Source organism: Catharus ustulatus, chromosome 13 (genome assembly GCF_009819885.2).
Source record: "Catharus ustulatus isolate bCatUst1 chromosome 13, bCatUst1.pri.v2, whole genome shotgun sequence".
Taxonomy (NCBI): domain Eukaryota; kingdom Metazoa; phylum Chordata; class Aves; order Passeriformes; family Turdidae; genus Catharus; species Catharus ustulatus.
The window spans coordinates 6,953,397-6,976,575 of NC_046233.1; the positions used below are offsets into that span (position 1 = coordinate 6,953,397).

Genomic DNA, 23,179 nt, shown 5'->3' on the forward strand with positions numbered 1-23,179 from the left:
AGGAAGTGTAAGGTAACCTGAGGTAGCCCCCCTTTAGCCTGTGGATTGAGATTACTGGGGTAGGATCAAGCTCACAGGCAAAGTCCAGGCCATCTGTTGAGTGCAAAATCAAGAGCAGAGGGGTCAGCTCTGCCTCCCTCCCTCCCTGGCTTTGGCAGTGGGGCTCTCAGAGGGACCAAGGGCTGTCCCCACTGTGCTGCCAGCCCCAGGCAGGTGTTCATGGACAGCACACACATGGATGCCCAGTGGGTGACAGGAATGACCTCGCTGTTCAATGGACAAGTAAGTGCTGAACACAGCCCCCAGCCAGCCCTGATGGGGAGTGTGTGCTATAAAAGGACTTTCCTGCTGACTTTTCTAAAGTGTTTTGATTGTAGTAAACACCAAAAGCCAGTCCATTTTAACAAGGGACAAGTTGTTTCCTGGATTCACAAGTCTGGTTTGTTGTTTTCCAAGACCTATTTCAAGGCATTGAATACATTGATTCTGCAATTAATAGCAGCTCTGGAGAAAGCACTGCCTTTCCTATACTGCTTTCTTTCCAAGTGCTCAGTGTGTTTTTGTATTTTGATAGTAAATTAGAGAGTAGAGAACAGAATATATTAAGAATTCTCCAATTTTCGAAGTGTGAGTTCCTTAAAGACTTCCAGTACTAGAGAGGTTTAAAAAATGCACTTCATTCTCATGATTAATAAATGTATTATGGAGAAAATATGGTTGGAAGAAAAATAGCAGCTATTATTAATCCTCCTGGAGAGTGCATATATATCTGGTAACACCATATATTAATTATTTGAATTGTGCCTGACATTTAATAATCCTCCTAAAGCCCTGAAGGCATAATGAAAAGTTTTGATGAGGAAATAAAAGCCTAGTTTTAATAAAATAGTAAATAGTTCCCTGGTAATCTTGTTGAATCTTTTTTTTTTTTTAAATTTAATCAAGATACTAACCACATTTGCTATCACCTTCCTAGATAAGGCACCATGTCAGTCTCCTTGAACTGCCTCCCTCCCTCCCTCCTTCGAGGTCCTCACATTTCCATCTCAGCCCAGAGCATTGCAGTTTCAGATTTCACACTCTTGTGGTGCAGAACTTGGGGGTCCTGGTGGCCCTGGTCCGCAGTTAGTCATTGAAACAAGGTTCTCCTCACATCCAGAGGAAAGCTGGACCAAAAGGCACTCAAGCTGTGGCAGAGAAACCAAGCAGAATATGCACAGTAGTAGGCTCAGAACCAGAACCAGTCAGGTTTGTTTAAGGTTCCTAAAGTGATGCTGGAGGAGGAGAGGCTGGACATGCCCCAGCCTTGTGCTCTCAGAGCCCAGAAACCCAGCTGTGTCCTGGGCTGCAGCCACAGCACCTGGGCAGCAGATGAGGGGGATTCTACCCTCTGCTCCACCCTTGTGAGACCCCACTGCAGCACTGCATGCAGCTCAGGGAGCCCAGCACTGGAACCTCTTGGACCTGTGGGAGCAAATCCCGACACCACCAAGATGGTCAGAGGGATGAGGATATGAGCAGCTGTGCTGGGAGTACAGGCTGAGAGCTGGGGTTGCTCAAAATGAAAAGAAAAAGCTTCAGGGAAACCTTATAGCACCTTCCAGTACATAAAGGGAACTACAAGATTGCTGTGGAATGACTTTTCACAAAAGCCTGTAGGGACAGGACAGGGGAATGGCTTCAAACTGGAAGTAGGTACATTTAGATTGGATGCTGGGAAGAAGTTGTTCCCTGTGAGGGTGGTGAGGCTCTGGCACAGAGAAGCTGTGGCTGTCCCATCTCTGGAGGTGTCCAAGGCCAGGCTGGAAGGGGTTTGGAGCACCCTGGGATAGTGCAAGGTGTCCTGTGCCCAGCAGGGTGGTTGGAACTAGATGATTTTAAGGTCCTTTACAACCTCAACTATTCAAAAAAACAAAAGGTGGGACTGGCTAAGATCCACCTGGCACTCTGTGCTGCACTTGGGTCCTTTCCCCTGTGACTTTACCTCGTGTCACCCCTGCCAAGTCTCTCCTCAGCAGCACCATCCCCAGACAAGGCGCCGCTATTTATTTTGGTCCAGTTGCAGAAATGTATTTGGCTCGGGTGTCTGATAAACTCCTTCAGGGCTTTTGAAGCTGTTCTTCAGCTTCCCTGTCACTTGTCCTTTCCTCCTCCTCCCTCTGGTGTCCAGTGAGGAAAGTGCTCAGATGCTGTCAGCATTCTTCCTTCAGCCCAACACTTGCATTCATTCCCCCTGTGCAGGAAGCATCCCTGCAACACTAAGGCTTGTATTCAAGAGCTGTTGAAAGGATTTTCAGAAGTGATTACTAATCAAGCAGAAAAATATCAGAGAGAGATGTGTAATATACAGGAAAAGCTCTGCCTGTTCCAAGCTGCTGGTGCACTCCCAACAAGGAGGTCTAATTGTTGAAATGCAAACCCAGAGCTGCAGAGAACAGCCTGTAAAATATTTACTGTGAAGTGTGCTCAGCTGAAGTGCTGGCTTATGGGAGAGGTGAATCCTGCTGCTGCCTTGGAGTGAGGAACAAGGATGGTTTCAGGAAGGATGAAGCTGAAATGCCCCCTCTAAAATTATTTGCAGGATTGGGGAAGAGAGGTAAATACTTCAATACAAAGTCTGATCACAGAGAATTTGCTTTCCAGAGGCCTCATAGAAAGCTTACCTTGTCTATGTTCTGGTTTAATTTTTAATTTTCTTCTCCCTCCTCCCCTCTGTAGGATGAATCATACTGCTGTTGTTTTCCTGTTTCACCTATATGTGGATAAACTGGATAAAACTCACTGATCTTGAGTGGTTCAGGAAGAGTTCAGCCCCCAGGGTGCAGAGGGTTGATTGGGCTGATTGGAAAAGCTGCTTTTGCTTAGCAAAACGAAGGGACAGAGGGGACAAAATAATTATTGTCTCTATTAGGCAGAAAAGATAGAAGGTACTTAAATGAAGGAATTGGCTGAACAACTGTGTGTTGTTCGGCTGTGAGTAATTTAAACTGGAAATGAGAAGAGAGTGCCAAGCCATTAGAGCCTGTAAGTCAAGCTGGAGGAGGCATGAAGGCTTTACTGCCTGAAGGTGAAGCTCAGCACGTTTGAAGGGGACAGGACATGGTGCCTGCAGCAGCAGTGCAATGCTTGATAACCCAGCAGGACCATTTGAGAGCTCTGCACCTGAAAGCAAACCAGTGCTGCTGCTACAAAATGCAGAATTAAGCATATGTTTTTGTCCCTGCACTGGAAATTGTGATTACATACTTTGGTTATTTTAAAGAATTACTGTTAATGCAGCCACAAAAGGTACAACTTTATTTTGAATGTTTGGAGCTGAAAAGGTTCCTTTAACCTTGTACTTACCGAGTACATAAAGTACTTTCCAAAAAAAAATTTAAAAAGCAAAGAAACAAGGTAATATTATTTGCCACTTGAAATCCATTAGTCATTGCAGCCTTGCCTATGCACTGTAATCAAGTGAAATAAGCAATTCTCAAATTCCTCTCCATTCTGCACAGTCTCTATTTATAATAAAAGAAACATTTTGTCAGGATAATTTCCCTGCTTCCCAAGGGACTTTTGTTCTGGAAGCTGTGTCTGTGTTAGGACAGGTGGGGGGCTGTGTCAGAACAAGTTATTCTGCAAAACTACTGTGCTGTATTTTTTGGAATCACTAAGATCTAATATTTGTTTCAGTGAAAACTTCCATGTATTTTATATTTTGTGAATTGCCTCTGATTAAAGAGGACTATTTTTTTCCTTTTTTTTGGTCAGTTTTCAGGTTAACCAAAATATTTGTTTGTGTTCAGTTCCATGAATTACACAGAGCAGTGTTCGTGCAGGTTTGAACAGACAAATTACCTTCAAAGCTCTCACAGTTAGTGCTTAGTTGCATCTTTATTCACTGGAAGGTCAAAAATAGCATAAACCTTGAGCCTGATCTACGTAATCCCCTGGAAGATGAGTTCCCACTTTGCTCCAGATCAAAGCAAAGGCGCACAGGTGAAATGTCACTGATGTCATGTGCAAATCAGTGCCATTTCTCATTGCTCTGCCAAACTCATGTTAAACTGGGGAATGGGAACACATCTTCTGAAAAAAATATAGATGCTAGATAGACATATACACCAGAGTGTCAAAACTCAATGTGTTTATGGGAAGAAGAATCAATGCAACATCTACTTGATTTAATGCCCATCAGTGGGTACCTGAGTCTTACCTGCATGTAAAAGTCCATAGTAAATTCCCTACTTATGGTTCAATGGAATGAAAGGTGCTTGTGGGGAGCAGTGAGGATGGTGGAAATGGGGACAGGTCTGTTCCAATAGGCTCACTTGGGCCTCAAGTCAGTAGGTTTAAGAAATTCCTTGTGACACATGTAACTACAACAAAAATTTGCAACAATGGAAAAAAAATTCAGAGATCTAAAGGAATAAATTTATCAAGTCTCCTTAGCTACATGGACCTTCCCTTGCTGCAATTCCCACCTGGAAATGAAGTTTTCCTTTCTTTAGCTGGAGGTAGATCACTGAGTGGTAAGAGAAAAAAAAATAAATAAAAAAGAAGAAGAAGGGGTGGAATTAAGAGCTCCTTTTCATTTGCTATCCCTAATGATATAAAACCATGGTATAATTAGAGCTGCAATCAGCTATTCAGTGCAGACTTGAACTCTTTTGAACAAGCCACTCACTGCTGTTTACCCTTTAGGCTTGCAGTGAAGAGTGAGTTGAAAGTCATGCCACTGAAGCATTGAGCTGCCAGAAAATTTCAAACTGTCTTAGCAGCTGCTGAATTAGAGAGAAAGTGAGTCCAAACTGCATTTGGGACAAAAATCACGACCTGGGAGTCGTCTGATGGTTACCACAGAGCACGTTTGCCAGTGCCAAAGCTTGTGGAAAAGTTCCCCATTTCCAGCAGTGTTTTCAGCTCAGAACAGAGGGAGCAGAGCTTTGCACTGAGGTCTTTGTGCTGTGTTTGTATCTAGGGACTCCCTGGACCCCATCTGGCCGAGCACAGAGCTGCTGGTGCCAGGCATCCTTGGTGTGCCACCTTTATGGTTGGGTTTCTTGTGCAGCTCCTTCCCTGGACCCCCAGAACAGGGGCAGATCCAACTCCTTTCTGCCCTCTGCTGTGCTCAGTTGACTTCTAAACTTTTTAAAAATCCCTTTTCAAATCACTTCTTTTTTCCTTATCTTACCTCCTGCCCATCACCACCAGCTACCAAAGCTCCTGGTGCTTTCTGCTCAGGTATCTTCCACCAAACCTGTGTGTTGAATCTTTCAATTTGTCACTCAGTAGAGGTTGTTCTGAGCTGTGTGCTGAAAAACACCTGATATTGTAGTACAAATAATACCATCAGGCATCCCTCACTGGTGAGTAAATCATATTTAGAAATCAGAATTGTAGCATGCCTAAAGAAATACATGTCTGTGTATAAGGCCAAGTTTTATTTTTCAAGTTCATTACTTTGTATTCCAGGGTTATTACTTTGTAATTCCAGAGTTATGGATTTCCTGGTTAAACCTGGAATGTCATTTGGCATTTAAAAATCTGTCTTCAATTGTTTCCTCTTGTTTATTTTTGTTGCTGTTTCCTTTAAAGAGCTTTGCCTGGCAAGAAGGGAATCAGATTAGTGAAGCTGATTTACAGTTTACAAACTGTGTTAGAAATGAGATGTTTTAAAAAGTTTTGCACTGTGCCTTTTTGCCAATTTCTGAAAACAGACAATCCTAGTAAAAAGTAAAAAGGTATTGTTAAAATTCAGGTGCAGGGAAGGAGCAGGACTGGGAGACTCTTTAGTTAGGAGTAGCTGAATCTTTTTTTTCCCAAACCACCAAGTCACTCTTTATTCTCTTCTCCTCTTCTCTTTTCTCTTCTCTTCTCTTCTCTTCTCTTCTCTTCTCTTCTCTTCTCTTCTCTTCTCTTCTCTTCTCTTCTCTTCTCTTCTCTTCTCTTCTCTTCTCTTCTCTTCTCTTCTCTTCTCTTCTCTTCTCTTCTCTTCTCTTCTCTTCTCTTCTCTTCTCTTCTCTTCTCTTCTCTTCTCTTCTCTTCTCTTCTCTTCTCTTCTCTTCTCTTTTGAATGGAATTATAGTCTAAGGCCAGAAAAAGCTGTTGAGATTTTAAAGAAAGTTTAAAGCAAGTTTAATGTAACATTTACTATTCTTACAACCTTATTCTGATTAGGCATTAGTGTATCAAGGAGCGGATGGGAAAATCAGTTGAAATTATTGGGAAAAGATGAAATAAAGGAAACGTTATAAGTTTAGGTATTTTTAATAAGAAGTTTGAAGTTCATACCCCTCATTAGAATTGCTTATGTGCACATGTTTCAATCCAGTGTGAGAGTTAATTTTCCTGCAGCAGCTCGGAGTGTTAGATACGCCTTTTTGGGACAATGCTGTGTATTGTTATGCAGCACCATACCCTGATCACTGTAATTGGTTTTGTAAAGCAAGCAAGCAGAAACTTGTTTTCTCTTTGTGATAAAAATAAGCCGAACTTAACATTTAAAATCAGGTCGTCTTATAAATAATGTAATAAGTTGGGATTACGTGGTGTTTTTTCTCCTTCAAAGTGCTTTACAGGTGTTAATCTTAGTGACATTAGTCGTTTGTTCTTGATGATCTGAATTTGTGAGGTTTGGGATGACTTTACTTCCCAAAACCACAAAGGGGAAGGTTTTTGGTGATGCTCAAGTCCAAGGCAAAGCTCCCATTAGACTCCAGGAGGCAGCAGGGTTTCACACAGGCTTGTCAAGCCTGCAGATGCTACAGCCACTGAGGGTAATTGTTGGTAGCTTGCTCAGACACCAAATAGTTTAATGTATGTTACTAATGTTCATATAAATTATGCATTTGCAGGAACTAATTAATTAACATTTCCAGGTCCTACTGGAGTTTTTCCACACAAGCCATCCAGTTGAAATAATAATTGACAAACCCAAATATCAAAAAGCCCATGTGTGCAAAAATCCTACATTAAGCTCCCAAAATTCCACATATAAAAATACCACATTAGTGTTCCTTCTGTTTTTTGCTTGTTTGCTTTTTTTTATTTCAAGCTTCTAGTATTCATATCCAATTTCCTTTCCTAAACCATGGGAGGCTAAGGAACTCCAAACAAAGCACGTTGTCCTATGAACACTTGATTCCAAAACAAGCAGCTTTGTGATATTACAGTTCTGATCATGAAGAAGACTCAGCATTGCTGGGGTATGAACATTTTAATTACCTGCAGAATTTCCAGCTATTGCTGGCACTACTCTGTCAGGCATTTCAAGCCCAAGTGTCTTCCCCTCAGCTACTCTTCATTAACTCCATTTGCACTGATTCTCTCCTAGAAATGAGTAAGCAAATGAAGAGATGCCTTTGAAATCTGCTTTTTTGGGTCAGCATCAGCTTTACGTGAGCTACCCTGCATTTTTGTGGCAGCATGGCCTATCTATGCTATAGCTTGTGTCCCCCAGATATGTGTGTCATCTGAGCTCCAGAGTTGCTTGGAAGTGTAAAATAGGATAGAGCAGTTGCTGATTCATTATTTGGCATTTTGCTACACATTTTGTATTTATTTCAAGGGTTGATACAATCTTCTAAAGTTATTTGCTATTTCATGAAGGAGGTTTTAAGGCCAGGAGGAAACCTGTGCTTTAATTACTAAGGAGATGAACAATTAACATGTTTGGAATGGGGAAATAATGTCAGATTTGTGTAGAGCTGCGTGCTGACAGCACAATAGTGGTGGTGTGCACGTTACACGCATGGCTGCCTTTCTGTGGCAGGGAATCTGGATCTGCTTTAGCATCAGTGAGAAAACCAAAGCATTTGCTGAATGCTGGAAGAAAAAAACATGGCTGAAATCTCCTCATCAGGATGTTTTATTGCCTGAACCATCCTATCCTGCAGAAAGCAGTAGGCTCTGAGATGAGAACAAAACAGGAGGTTGCTTATCAAATGAAAGACGAGAGCTCTGAAACTCCTCCTAAAGGGTTTTTCTTTCCCCTCCTTAGCTTGAGGTTTTGAAAGTTCATGCTTCTTTTTTTCACCTTATGTTGTTTGGTTATGGTATAAAATGCTGAAGTGGTGTAAGTGGAGCAACTTAAACCCACACAGTGTTGTTTTATATCAAGTGTGATGTGATGTAACACAAGGTGGCACAGCAGAACCTAATACTGTGCATTAGATAAGGCAGATTTAGCTGGAGATGTGCCTCCCACATCTTCATGGGGATTTGCACGGCAGGAAATGGAGCAGACTTGGAGGTGTGTGCAGCAAGGAGGGTTTCCTTGCACTCAGCTTTCCCTCCTACCCTTACCTACTGCCTGGGTGGCATTTTGGTGTGCAGGTAAATAATGAGTTTTATCAGCCACACTGCAGGTAGGTGCAGTAGCTGCTGCCTTGATTTGGCATTATAATAACCAGCCATAACAGAAGTAATGAGGTGTCAGAAATCTAAGAAAGGTCTTTGTTTATCACTGTAATTAAATACATTTGGAGAGTCATTAAAAGCAATAGCAGGTGGGCAAAATTGAGGAAGAAGGATGACTTTGTAATGGACTAGTCAATGGTTTTATTCTGAAATGGATTGCTTTTAAATATCTGTCTGCATGTCTTTAAGTCTCTCCATTCTGAATTTATTTTCCCATTCTGCATTGGGATTTTATGTTTATTCATTTTAATGTTTATTTTTATCTTGGTCAGATAGTTATTTTTGTGATAGTGATAGTAATTAGATTATACCAGCCTTAAGTATCAGTTAACCTGTGCCTTTTGTGCCAGCAGACCTGCAGTGCACCATAAGTTGGGTTTAAGAATTTGGCAGGGCTTCTAGGCCAGACAGACTTGGTAGAGGAGGCTGAGCTTCAGGGAGGTGGCACAGCTGGCTGAGGATGCTGGCATCGTGGGTGAAGGTGATGTTGGTAGGGATGTGCAGGTAAATATCCTGAAAAGTTTTCTTTCCATCCCTCAGGATTAGTTTCTGAGGTGCACAGGTTACATCCTTGAAAGTATATCAAGTTGCTGATCTATTTTAATAGAAAACTACTTTCAAACTAATAAAGTTGTGTTTTGTGAAAACATCCATAAAACCATTGTCCCCTAGAAGAGCTTTTTAGTGTGCCATGTGTGTCTGAGCATTCTGTAAATGCTAGCTTAATATTAAGGGATGTTCTATATTGATATCAGCATCCAGCTAATGCCAAGAGCCTCTGTGCAGGCTGCTCCCCAGATCTGAAACACAAGAATCTGCCACAAGCCAGCCAGTCTGAGCACATGGATTTACACCTTGTAGCAGTGCTGTGCTAAGTCTGAAGGCAAACACTCTCACTGAGCAGGATAAATACAGATGTGGCTGTAGCAAAATATGATTTCTCCTCTCCAGTGTCCTCCATCCTGAGCTTGGGGTTGGCCTGGAGGTGCTGCTGCCCTTCAGCACCTCCATGGTCATGCCCTGGGGAGAGGAGCCATGGGACTGGGCATCTTCAAAACTGCACCATGACCCAAAAATTGTCAGAAATAAAGCTTGTCATTCATGGGATTTGTGGGCTTCTGGAAAAGGATAGGTACCCTCATGGATAGCCACACATGTATGCTTATGTGGATGAAAAATAGATCCATAAAACTGTGTGTACACACCCCCTTACCTGTGTAACAAGAACATGGTGGTCTGTAATTACTTTCCAATTCTAGTGTTTAGCTTCTGAAATTTGTGAGATTTCAGAAATTTAATGTCTATGTACATATTTGTTTAAATATCAACAAAGGTTTTCATCTAAGCATGTGACTCTGACAGCTTGAGCTTTATGATAAGCACTTCATTTAATGAGCTTCAAAATAAAAATACAAGAACTGCTGACATGCTTTCAACCAAAGGCTAGATGGGTAATTGTCACACTAATTCTCCATCTCTTTATTGTCTTACTGTCTTGGAATTATCTTATATATATGTTACTGCATAGTTAAATTTATATTTTCATAGTAATTAAATAGCATTTTATTAGCCTATATCTTTTTTATTGTTGCTAAAATCAATTCTCACTTGAGATGCTGAAAATATGACTGAGACTTTAATGGCGAGGAATTGTTCAGCATCCCAACCAAAAATGAGTATTTGAGGCTAATAAAATTTAGCATCTTTAGAGCATCTAGAACTGAAATTCTTCCTAATGGCAATAATGTTCTATGCCTCATTATGCTTTTCATCAGTGACAGTGGGTTAATAATGCCCAAGATGATCTCTTCAAAACATTGCTTTCTTGGCATTAGCATTGAACATTAGCATTAGGAATGTAGCATTTTTCACTGCATTTGGTAGTTACCAAACTTGATTTATGGCAGGGCTATATTACTGCAGTGTAAATTATTCTCTTGCTTAAAGCTTGTATTGCATAGCTAATTTTTTTTTGCTAGTGCAGTGACACTCTTGTTATGCAAATCACGATGACGAGCAGAAAAGTTTTACAGGGACAGGTAGGGGATTTCTTCTTGATTTTTCCTTTCTTCTCCTTATGCCTGCACAGACTTGCCCCTCCTGCTGCTGATTGTTCTGGTCTGGAAAAGGTGAACTTCCATCTACTCTTTTAAATAGTATTTGTCCTTTATTAGAAATCCTCTGGCAAGGGATCATAGGGAATCAAGGGGACTGCTTTGTCACCACCAATCTCCTGTCCCCTGCCCCCCCAGCAGCACTAATGGCCATTAGCTTTAATTATTTAAAGTTCCTTGTTCTGCACACAGAGCAGCAATCAATGTTCAGTGCCAGGTATATGGCTGTGCACCCCCTGACTCCAGTACTTTACCTAAACCTCATCTTTCAAAGTGTCTGTTTTCTTTGGTACAGCCTTTGCTTTTTATTCAGCACGGTGTAAGTGCTATTTAGAAAGCTTGAAGGTTTTATTTTTTCTTCCAGGCAGGAACATTTTCTCTGTAAATGTTAACCTTGGGACACAGTCCGAAATCTTTATTTTCTTGTGTTTTTCTTCATCTCCAATTAGTTTTCAGCACTGGTGCATTCTGGGCTGCAGGTGACATAAGGGCAAAACCTAATGGGTGACCTTTCCTCTTAGACTCACCTTTGGCTTATTGTGCTCTTGGATATAGATGGTCCACGAGCTGTCCAGGTTGGAAGAGTTAAGGAACTCTGACAAGTGAGGATCTAGAAACAACTGCTCTTGTTCTTGTGCAAAATCACCCCAAAACTGAAAACTGTTGAACAGTACACGGATATTGTGAGCCATACATAAGATGATAGTCAGACTTCTAGACTGGCTCTTAGCAATTCCAGGAGCTTTTGTCCTATGGGTGGGCTGTGCAAACTACTGAATTGTTCCAACTTCAGTTGAAATACCATTGAAATACATAATTTGTGTGCAGGTGTGTGGTGGAAAGTGAAGTGTTCACAGCAGCTGGCCTCCACGTGTCTGAGCTGTTGGGATGGGCTGCCTGCACGGCTCCTGTAGTGCCTGGAGAGAAAGCTTCCTTAGGGTTCAACTTCAGATGATTTTGACCCACCATCTCTAAAACACGGGGCTGGGGAGCAGGGCATGCTGTGTCTGGTGTCCATTTAGGTAATTTTGGGCCACTTGTGGCCTTCTGAGCTCTCACCAGAACCAAGCCTAGGCTTGGGTTTGCAGTCCCACATTGCATTCTGTGTATGCTCAGTAAAGCAGAGCTTCCCTTGGTCTTCCCATGTCACTTAGGTTGCATAAAGACAAAGGGGTTGAGGAAAAAAATGCTCCTTTAAAAACTGCCCGTTAGAAACAGCAACACTTGGGGTCAAGTTTTGCCCCATGTGTTCTTCCACAAACTCATCATAAACAGGGTTAGCAACCTTACACCTTCCCAAAAGTTTTACCACTCAAGACCGCACAGTAAACACAAATAATATGGGATAAGCTGAATTATGGATTTCATTCATGGGTCACATCACTCACGACATAACAGTGTCATGCAGCTCCTCGTGGGCAGTGGCATTAAGAGTGCTGAAGTCTTGCTACAAAACTTGCTTAACGATTTGCATTTTTTCCCCTATGTTACAAAATGTAGTTGAGCAGATGGATGCAGCCAGCTGTACACAGAGCTTTAGGGAGTACTGGGGAGAAAAGGGAGAGGGTTTTGTTAAGATAAATGTAATAATCTCTGTGATAATTAGTTTAATTTAGATCCCTGCATCTGACTCATTTTTGACTAACCTTGTATGAAGTCTTTCTTGCTTTGCTCATGGGTCTGTGAATTTAGTTTGATTACAATCCCTTTTTTTGTTCTTGTGGATTGCTCACTGATCACTGATATTTTTCATTAAGCAGTTGCTTTATTACATTGTTATTTAGAGGGAAGTAATTTGTGTTTTCTAATTAATTTAATTCCAGGCACATTTAGTAAGTAGCTACAATGAGCCCATTCAAGGGGTTTTAGGTCATATTGACATTGCTTACCAGATGTGCTCATTTGTTTTAAAACATTGTTAACTCTGTGGTGACAACAGCCCTTTGTGATTGCTTGACTCTTCCATTTTCTCTAATCTGTATCTCCAAAACATCCCCAAAATTAGAAGATGCATTTCAGGTACAAGTGAGAGATGCCCATAGATATCAAATCACAGGGAAATGATATTGCAGTGTCAGTATAAACCATTACTATTCTATTATTGGGTTTGAGGGCATGGCAGGGACCAGCCTTCCGGCTTCTCCTAGCCAGGGATGTGAAGCCATTTATGCAATCACCAAAAGCTGGATAATGCCAAAAAGATGCAAACTGGGTGTTTAGTCTATGCTTGGCCCATTTAGCTCTGAAAAAGCTGAGTTTTCAGCAGTGAGGTTTCAGGAGAGAATGGGGCAGCCAGGAGGATGAGCTTGAGCAGTGTTGGGACATGTTAATGGAATCCTAAGACCAGTGTTGTAATTCACAGTTGTCACTATCCCAAATTCATGGGTTTGGGAGATGTTTTCACCAGAAGCTTTTTGGAAAAGCTCAGCATTTCCTTGCCAGTGGGGCTCCCAGGATTTGGGGGTTATTCAAGCACTTCATGTTCATCACTGTTAAATGCTGTATCCATGCCATCATCTGAGCATGAAAACTCCCCATTATACCTATCATTTGCTCATTTGGCCTGCTGTGCCAGGAACTGGAGTTCTAAAATGAGATCCTAATTAGATGAATAAATAATATTTTCACAGGAAAATGTACAGGCAGGTTATTCCCCTGACTATAAGCTTGTCCCATGAAAAACTGCCAACATTTGTTAACGTGTTCTGCAGTCACTTATTTTGGTAAGAAGTAAATTATTGCTTGCTCTGCAGCAAAGTCTGGCACAGGGCAGTGACACTGTAAGATTCATTGGCCTCTGAAGGACCCACCAAACAATAGCCTTGATGTGTTTTCTGTTATTTTTCAACTGTTTTCCATCTCTTTGGGGTTGGAACAGCTGACATTAATGACAAACTTTGAAGGAAAGGTTTGTTCATACTTGCTAGATTTTAACATTTAATGTTTGTGATGCAATAGACTGAATTCTGATACAATTTCACCCAGCAGCTCACCTTTATTTCCACCTTATTTTTTGGAGGGAGCATTTGAAATGTTGTTAAATCTTTTGTGTCTCATGCTGGTCTGTTAAGGGTGCATTTGTGCATGAGGATGTGTTCTATGTATTGATTTAATAGGAAAAATCATCTCTTGGAAAGGGAGAGTAAACATGCATGGAAGGAGGGGGAGAGAGAGAGGAGAACCTCTGTCTATGTGTTTATCTCTGTGATAAATGATGCCTGTTAAAAATGTGACTTGCCACGAACGCTATGAGTGTTTTTCCTCTTTAAGGGTATTATACAAACACAGTCCCCATCAGCAGAAATGAAGCTGCAGTCTTGATTGTTTAGTCCAAACAGTTTGATGTTTCATTGTCCCTCAATCAATCAGTGCCTGGAGGGGTATCAGCTATTGGCTGGGAATGCATCAGAGTGACATGCAGAGCACAGATATTCCTCAAAAGCTTGAAAATATTTCATTTGAAATACTCATTAAAGTATGTATCCCAGTCTGAGAGCAGCAGCAAAGTGAGCTCTGATTATCATTTTTAATTGTGGATCTTCCTTATTCAGTGCTAACATCTCCCAAATTACCTTAAAATAAGCATCTTCCTAGACAGATTGTAATTCACTTGCATCACTTATTTTATTCTCTGTGTAAAAGTTAGATGAGGGCATGGGGTTTAGAATAAATAAAATGCATAAAGTAGAAAACGTAATGCGGCATAAATGCCACATAAATCACATCCTAAAGACAAAAGCAGATTTCCAACATCTGAATTACTGAGCACTTAATGTGGAGTGTAATCTGTGTTTTGGTTTATGTTTGTTTCTGGATTCTGGGTTTCCTCTCTCCTCCAACAGCAGGGGAAAAGGGAGGTCTTGACCCAACAAAGAGTTTTTCCTGCATTGTAGGTAAAGCCCCAAAGTGTCTCCTGTGCTGCTGGCAGCTGGGCTCTGTGCACAGGCAGTTGATTGAAATCTCACTTGAGTTCTCTTGCTCATCACAGACTGAGTAAGAGGCTGCTTCAAAATGCAAAATTATCCTTGAAAAAACCTTCCCTGGTGCCCTCCCAGTTGTTTGTTCCTTGACATCACCTGCAATCTGTGCAAGCCCCCCCTCTCCAAGCTCCCTAGCATCCCCCCAGGGGTCAGGGCACTGGTAGTGCTGTTCTCCAGCCACAGCTCTCTGAAATGGTACCTAACAGATAAAATCTCAGGCTTCAAAGGTTTGCACTTAGGATGGACAGGAAGAAAAACGTGTGTTCTTTCAGTAATTTTAGGGAGAAAAGCTTATTCTTCCTTATGCTTTTGTTTTCCTTTGCCCAGCCCACACCTCTCAGCTCAAGCCCAATGCACATTTCCCGTTCAAAAAAAAAAAAAAAAAAAAAAATCAATTTCTAGAGAAATACTTTTTTTAAAAAATCAACCTGTTCCCCCTGCGCCGCCGCGATTGGTCCGATCAAAACGCGTCAAAGGGAAAGAGCCTCGGCTTAATTGTGAGCTAAGTCTGCTGTAATCCAGGGGAGCATTTGAGATTCTGCCCAGGCAGGCGCTCAGGGCTGTGGGTTTCTCTCTTGGCTGCTGCAGCACAACCAGCAGAGCTGATGCAGAGAGAGCTCTGCCCCCGCTGCCGCTGCCTCTCTCCGGGCTGCGATTCGATATGAACGCGCTGCTAACTCCGGAGAGAAAGCTGACATAACTCTGCAGATGGCCACCTTCCGAGGATGCACCTAGGGCTTTTCTTTAAGGGAAGGTAACGCTTCATGCTAATGTTTATTTTTCCCTTGTTGCCATTTTGCAGGACTGCCAGTCCCAAAGAAGAGCCCAAAGTCGGTAAGCACTTTTCAGCTACTATTTCTGTCTGTTTGTCTGCTTTGGAGGGGAAAAGCATGAGTTTGGCTTGTTTGCTTTCTGGGTCTCGATTGTTTTAAGTTGTCTTTCTGTTGCAACCATGATTACCTCGCACGGCTCCTGCTGCATGGGGAGATGAGAGGGGGCTGCAGTACGGAAGGGAGACTTGTTTGCAAATAAAGCCTTTAGGTTTACAAATCTGCTTCCCTGACAGATGAGCTTCTCTGTCCTTTAACTTACCAAAAAAAAAAAAGCTATTGTTTCCTTTTGGAAAGATGGGAGGCTCCACCTTCTCTACCAATTCCTGTCGGGTGCTCATAGGCACCAAGCTTTTCCATTAACTCACTGAATTTTCCTGAGCACCCTTGGCTGAATTATTAACAGAATGGGAAAGCATGCACCTTGTCGGGAGAGACAAAGCACGAACAGAGTGTGGTTCCAGTTCCCAGGGAATACAGTCAGCTGTCTGAGTGCCTGCTCTGGAGGCATTTCCATACTGAGCAGGATTGTCCTGCAGGTGTAAGATTCCTCATTTTTTAAAAAAGCAACAACAGAACAATATTTTTTTGTCCCCCCCGAATGTATTTGCTTGTAAAGCTGTTACCTGGTTACTTAGCTAGCAGCACAGAAGCTGTGATCTAAAGTATCATTAAAGCTCCATGAATGATATCATGGAAGAAATTAGTGTGCTATTTGTATGCAACAAAAAGCAATGTTTTATTTGTAAAGGGAATGAAATACCTAAAACCTGAAAGTTTGCACTTATCTGTTGAGAGTGAGGGAGAGACAAAATTCTCTGCCAAGGGAAGCAAAGCAAGTGAGGTATTTGCCGTGCTGTAAGATGGTGAGAAACTTCACCAACAGTCCCTGGTGGTGCCAAAACCTGCAGCTGGGCACAGCCCACCTCAAACAGCCGCAAACCCGGCAAGGGGTTTAGGAAGCGGCTGAGCAGAAGGCTCCTGCTTTTAATACAATCTCTCTGCTCATCCAAAAAGAAAGCCCTGAAATAATTAATGTGATTCTGATGGCTTAGGGCAGCGCTGATTAAAGTCATGTGAGCCCAGGCCTCTACCATTGTCATCTCGCATTAATGTAGGGAGGCAGAAGTGCGGGGTGAGCTCCTCGCAAATCACGGCGCTGTCAGCCCCTGCCCGCTGCTGCTGTCACAGGCAGGGCTGCTCCAGCCCTGGGGACCCGGAGAGACTGGGTAAAACACAGGGGTGGATGGAGTGTGTGAAACACAGGGGTGGATGGAGTGTGTGAAACACAGGGGTGGCTGAAGTGTGTGAAACACAGGGGTGGCTGGAGTGTGTGAAACACAGGGGTGGATGGAGTGTGTAAAACACATCAGTGGCTGGTGTGTGTAAAATACAGGTGTATCTATAGTATGTAAAAATACAGGAGTGGCTGGAGTGTGTAAAACACAGGAGTGGCTGGAGTGTGTAAAACACATCAGTGTCTATAGTGTGTAAAAATACAGGTGTGGCTGGAGTGTGTAAAATACAAGAATGTCTGGAGTGTGTAAAATACAGGTGTGTCTGGAGTGTGTAAAATAATGAGTGTCTAGAGTGTGTAAAATACAAGAATGTCTGGAGTGTGTAAAACACTGGTGTATCTGGCACATTTCTGCTCTCTGCCTGCACTTTCTCTCTGGTCAGAGCAGGGTTGGCTGCACACGATCTGGACCATGACTTCTGTCACTAAATCCATCAGCCTGGCTCTTTCCAAAGCGTGGATGCTCCCACTTTGCCACACACACGGGATGAAGCAGGATCCTGCTCTGTCAGGCACCTCTCTGGCTGACAGTGAAAATTTGAGCAGCATGTAAATCCACATCAGGATAATCCAGCCTTGGTGAACACAGGCTGCTTACAAGCAGGTGTAGCTGTGCAACAGCAGATTTCTCTCTACTCTTTGCTCTAAGGAGCCTCTCAGCTTGGGCAAAGCTGGCATTCCTTCTTGTGCCTCTCCCAAGCCGTTTCAGGCTTCCTTCAGTAATTTTTCCTATGATCCTAGGTGGTGCTGTTGCCTCTGAAGTGCAGGATTCCCAAAAAGCAGAGCCTCCTGCTCCCCTGGCTGCACACAGGGTGGGTGGCAGCGCAGTTTGCAGTGATGCTGTGCTCACTGCAGCATCGTGCAGCAGCTGCCATGAGCTCCTTCCTCCCCAGCATCCCTGACCTGTGGGCATTGAGCATGGAAACCTGGAGCAAAGTGCCCCAGGGCAGCTGTGTGCAGAGGAGGCACCTCCTCGGGCTCCCCAGGGTGGATTTACACCAACCCCAGAACTCGTGTGGCCGAGGTGACAGTCAGAAGCAGGGATGTGGTGGTGTCAAACACTCTCCTTCCTTGGTTTGTGAAGGGCTGCTGCTCCACTGCAGGGTGTGGGGAATCCAGCCTGACCTTCTGGGCCATGAGGATTCCCACTCATGACAGGCAAGAGCTGGCACAGTCCTGTCTGGGATCCCATCTCTGAATTCTGAATTTCCTGGGGATGCCCTGAATCCCAGGGACTCCCAATCCCAGGGATGCCCCAAATCCCAGAGACCCTGAATCTCAGGAATGCCCTAAATCCCAGGGTCCCCGAATCCCAGGGATGCCCCAAATCCCAGGGACTCCAAATCCCGGGAATTCCCCAAATCCCAGAGACTCTGAATGTCAGGAATGCCCTGAATCCCAAGGATGCCCCAAATCCCATGAGCCCTGAATCCCAGGGACTCCACTTTGGTGCTGTGCTGGCAGTGATGGGGTGAATGTGGGAGCTGCCATCAGAGCCCTGTGCCAGGGCTGTCCCCAGCACAGCCCAGCTGTGGGTTTGGGGGATATGCTGCCCATCTCCCCCCTGCCCTTTGCTCAGCACACAGGGACTGTTCTCCAGCACTCCTTGTATAATAAAAAGCTGCAGTTAGAGGACAGCACACACCAAGGCTGGGAGCAGTTGGCTTTGGTGTTAGTTTGTGCTTGGTTTTTGCTTCTTCTGCTGCATCAGGGAAGTCACAATTTGGGTGTCCATCCTCTCCTGCTTTGCTCAGGACATGAACCCTCTCTCATTCCCTCACATCCTTTCCCAAAGCCCCACTTACTGCCAGTGGCTGCTCTTCCTCAAACAAGTCCTGTTTTCTGTTTTCAGCCCCCAGTCCTGCATTCCCCAAAGTCCAACTTTGAGCTGTTGGTACCTCCTGGCTGTGGTGAGGTGTTAAAGCATTTCCCCCTGCAATCATCCTGGTATAACAGGGATGAAAACAAACTTAATTTTTCCTTGTTGCTTGCATCAAAATGCTCCACAAGAGGGCAAAGGTTCCCACTTCCAGCTCACTTTGCTGTTGCTGCCAGGACCAGCTTCTCCAAAAAGCTCTACAGCACAAAATCTGCAGCTAGATCATCAGAAGATGGAATCACTGCAGGGGGGATAAAAGCTCTTCCAAAAATCTGTTCTTTTTCTTTTGGATTTAAATAAGTGCATTGTCAGCATAGCTGACTTGTGACCAAAAATGCAATTCTTATGCACAGCTAGTCCCGGACAAGAGATTTGCCACATTTTTTGGGTGGATAAGCAGCACCAGGGGTTCTGCCAATGTCCTGTTTTTGTCAGGAAGAGAAATTGTTTCCACAACAAGTCTGTACAAGACATTGCTCCTCATTCAGAGCCCAGGGGCTTGGGTAGGGCTTGAGAAGCTTCAGCTCTTCATGTATTTATTTTGTCATGGCTGTAAAACAGTATCAAGGTGATGATTTTATCCCATCACCTGTATTTAAGTGTGCAGTCTGCCTGAATGGACCTGATTCCTAGCCACTTTTGGTAAAGGTTTTTCTGATATTTATCAGCAACTCTGGAGAAGATCTCTCAAGAATCAGGGGTGCTCCTACTGGCCTGGGTAGTTCAGTGCCCCATGCTCTTGGTGGCTCCTGGCAGAAATCAGCACAGTTCAGCTGCCCTGCTTTGCTTGACACTGAAAACCACGATCAGCACCTCAGGGTGAGGTCAGACCCTCCTGCTCTGTCACCAGCCAGGCCCTGTGCTCATCTGCTACTTTCCTGCCCATGAACTGAGCAGGCTGGACAGTAAGATTCAGACCCAGGATTGGCCCTAAAGCTGGGCTCAAGGCAGGAGATGGATGAGCCATCCTTTAGTTGGCATTTGGTCAGCTCATCCCTCCTGGGAGAGCTCTACGCGTACCAAGACACAAAAACAAACACAAACTTCACCTGAGCAGGGACCAGGATGGGCAGAGCCCTGCAGTTCCTCATGGGTATGATGTACTGAAGCTGCTGCAACATGTGGGAAGAAGTTTGGCCCCAAACCTTTTTGGCCTCCTTTGGTGATATGAATAAATCAATAAATATTGTCTTGAATTGATTTAATTGCATACATTCCTCATTACTACGGTTACATTCCCCTTGCTCTGGTTCCCTCTCAGCCTCCTAAATAGAGATGTTTCAAGCTTTTTGAAGGAGTTATTTTTTGGAAAGGCACCAGTCCCACTAAAGAGGTTATCACTTATTTCTTGAAAAATGCCTGGTTTTGCACATGTAGTTTAATTAGAGGTAGTTTTGCTTGAGATATGCTGACACTTCCATTTGCAATCCAAATACAAAACAGAATTCACAGTTTGTTCAAAATTTAAACCTTTTCTATCACAAAGTGAGAGCACTTTTCGAAGTTCAAACTTTGTTTCTTTTTAAATCAGAAAGCTTTCAGAGAGTTCTTGTTATTTCCCTAAGGGCTGAATAAAGCTTCTCATGTTAGTCCCTGTCCTCCACATTCTGTAACCAGCTATTTCCAGTGAGATTGGCCTGAAGTTTCACAGGATGCTTGTAGTTATTTTAGTAGTTTGGCCAAACAAACCAATCCAGATGGCTGAACTGAGAGATGTATTTTTTTTTTTAAAGTTGATTATCCCCAGCATAGCTGTTTTAAAATGGCTTCATTAAAAATTGAAGGGCTGCATGTGAATTAGCTTCATTTACCACTTAAAAAGCTAAAAATGTTGGAAATGGGTTTGATATTTGTATTTGAAAGTCTGCAGATGAGTAATCACAGCAGGTAAGCTTTGTTCAAAATTGCTTTAAAGGACAAAGGCAATTTCACATTCTAGTCAATCGAGATACCCTTTAAAAAGATGCTGGTGGTGGATCAACAACTCAAATACAAGGCTGAGAGGTCAACCTTATTTGGGCTGTTGAAGCTGGGATTTTTTTCTCAATGTGCACCTGAAGAATGTGCAACCTCACAATAATTTTACCTGGGGTTTTGGGGTTTTTAAGACTTTAAAAGAGGGAACTTTTTGTGGTTACTTTCTCCTCTGTAATTAATTCAGCTGTTCTGTGATGGAGCATTATCTGCCTGGGGTCTCGTGTTCAGAGTGAGCCAAGGGGTGCCCAGACCTGTGGCCAGTGAGCCCCCCATGCTGACCCATCTGTGTCTGCTGCTGGCTCCTCTCCCTACCCCAACTTGAGTTCCTAGAGAGAGGAAAAAGCACAGATTTCTGAAAGCACAGATTTCTGTTGCAATGTTTTCAGATACCCTCTGCCAGCAGGAGGCTTCGATTTCCACCTGAGGTTTATTGGTGTGAGTAGCTGACCACTTCTAGCTGGGAAATAGTGGATGTTGGAAAAACAACCTGTGGGATGTTGTTTTTCCAGCCACCCTCTGTGTCACAGCAGCCCTGGGAACACAGTTCCCTGTGCCAGAGCAGGTGGGAGATTGCCCTGAGCCTTGGTGTCAATCCAAGGGTCATCTCAAAAGAGCATTAAAAAGCATTTGCTGCACAGTGTGGCGAGCTCTTGCTGAGGATTTTGCTGCATATTGAGTAGCACAAACCCTGGCAATGTAAATGTGACTTGTGCTTCCTTTGAGCACACAGTTGTGAATTTGAGTTAAGAACTATATACCCTATTTAACTAAATAGCAAGAAGTCAGAACTCTTGACACACTACTTTGGAATAAGCCCTGAGTTTAGGTGGATGCATTTTTACCTGTTTCAATATATTTAATTTTAAAAAATCAAACTTCATATAGACATTTTCACATCTGTTAAGGTCTGCAGAAGTGCCTTGGATGCTCTGGGGAGCAGAACTATTAAAGGGGGTACTCTGTTGTCCACACACTTTTAATGTGGGGAGTTGCAAGAGCTGCAGAGAAAAGTTGCATAGCAAGGGATGTGCTTGAATCTGTTTCAGAGGGACAGTCTGAGTTTTCACAGTGAAATCTGGTAATTCTTCCATTTTCTTTCAGGCTCAAGTTAGACCCAAATGTTATCTGAATAGAAGGTTGTTGAGATTTTCTGCCTTAATTCAGGAAAAAATAAGTGCGCTGAGACTAGTAACCTATAATGAGATTTAGATCTGTCTTATGTGTGAGCTGGAAAACTGCTCTTTTTCTAATGATAAATTACTTTGTTTTGTATATCTCTTTCTGTCACTCTGCCTATCAGATTTGTCACCAGGGAATTTAACTCTACCCAGCATTAGCTGGGAAGCAGCAAAACTGTGACTTATATATTTACTTATGTGCATGCAGAAAAGCCTGATCAAAGAAGGGAGAAAAATTGATGGAAAACACCCACTCAACGACCAATAACCGTCTGTTCTCTCCCTTTCCACTCGCTCCCTTCCTCACAGCAACCACTTGAAAGGAAAGACAGCCAAAACAGCTCCCAGCAGAGCGTCTCGAGCCACCGCAGCGGGCACACCGCGTCCCCCGCGCACAGCACCCAGGTGCTGCCGGACTACACCGCCCCGGAGGCGCCGGCCCCCGACCAGCCAGACACCTCTGGGCAGAAAAAGCCAGATCCTTTCAAAATCTGGGCCCAGTCCAGGAGCATGTATGAAAGCCGACGTGAGTATGAAGCAGGTGTAGTTGTTGCTAAGGCTACGGCGCCGGCAGCTGCTCCCTGTGTATTTTCTTTTGAGGAGGAATCTTTCAGGTTTCTGCTGGAAATTTTTCTGCTGGTTTGTTTGGTATCTGTCAGTGAGATCCACTTGGTAGAGCTGCAGTTTGTTCTCTCATGAGGATTGGATTTAGAGCATCTCTAGGAAAAGGCACTTAGACCAAAGCTTAATATGAAAAATCCCTTTAAAATTAAAGACCGTCTTTTCCCTATATTTTTATTGTGCTTTTAAATTCGGCTGGAGAAGAATTTTCAAGTTTGTTATCCAGATCCTAAACTCTTTTTTGGGGTTAAGACTCATTATGTGATATGCATAGGAATTTCAGTAAGGAGGAGAAGTATTTAGTTTGCTGAAATTCATATCAGATGCTTTCAGCCTCACTCTGGGGAGGAAAAAATCCAGCTGAGCCATTTTACTTTGACCAGAGTGGACACTTTAACAATACAGATATTAAATGCATATTGTAAGTGGCTTTTATGGCAATTAATAATCTGAACACTTGGCTAATAATTCACTAGGTTTTTGACTCTGTTCCAAGACTGTAAATGTGGTTTCAATCAGTTTCTTCTCGAGAAACAAAATAAACACATTGGCTTTGCTTTAATTGCACTGCTGAAGATGATCAAATCTGTAAAAGCTTCTTAAAGAGTTAGAGTATTAGGTTCACTTTGAAAGGCAGTAGTTACTTCAGTTACAGAAAAAAGAGTTTCAAAGTCTTAGTGCTCTGAGAGTATCACCTGTAGTTTGATTTTATTGTGCTAACTGGAAATTGGTAAAACCAGTAAGAAATTAACCTCTACCTCAGAATGAGAAATGGTAGGAATTTTTTTTACTGACTAAATGAATCACTTTGAAGTCTTATATCCTGGAAAAATTAAATCATGAGTCACAGTTTCTTGGCTGAAGATGCATCTCTTTGGATTGAGTGTCTCAGCAATG

At 43.0% G+C, this 23,179-nt stretch overlaps 1 protein-coding gene across 22 annotated transcripts in view; it reads left to right on the forward strand.

The window, feature by feature from the left end:
- Positions 1-23,179, forward strand: part of MAGI1 (membrane associated guanylate kinase, WW and PDZ domain containing 1) — a 335,697-nt gene that overhangs the window by 281,925 nt on the left and 30,593 nt on the right. For all 22 annotated transcript variants that reach the window (XM_033071841.1, XM_033071820.1, XM_033071823.1 and 19 more), the window contains 2 exons: positions 15,303-15,334; positions 21,971-22,187. In XM_033071841.1, coding sequence (XP_032927732.1) covers positions 15,303-15,334; positions 21,971-22,187 — 249 coding nt within the window. The remainder of the gene's footprint in view (positions 1-15,302; positions 15,335-21,970; positions 22,188-23,179) is intronic.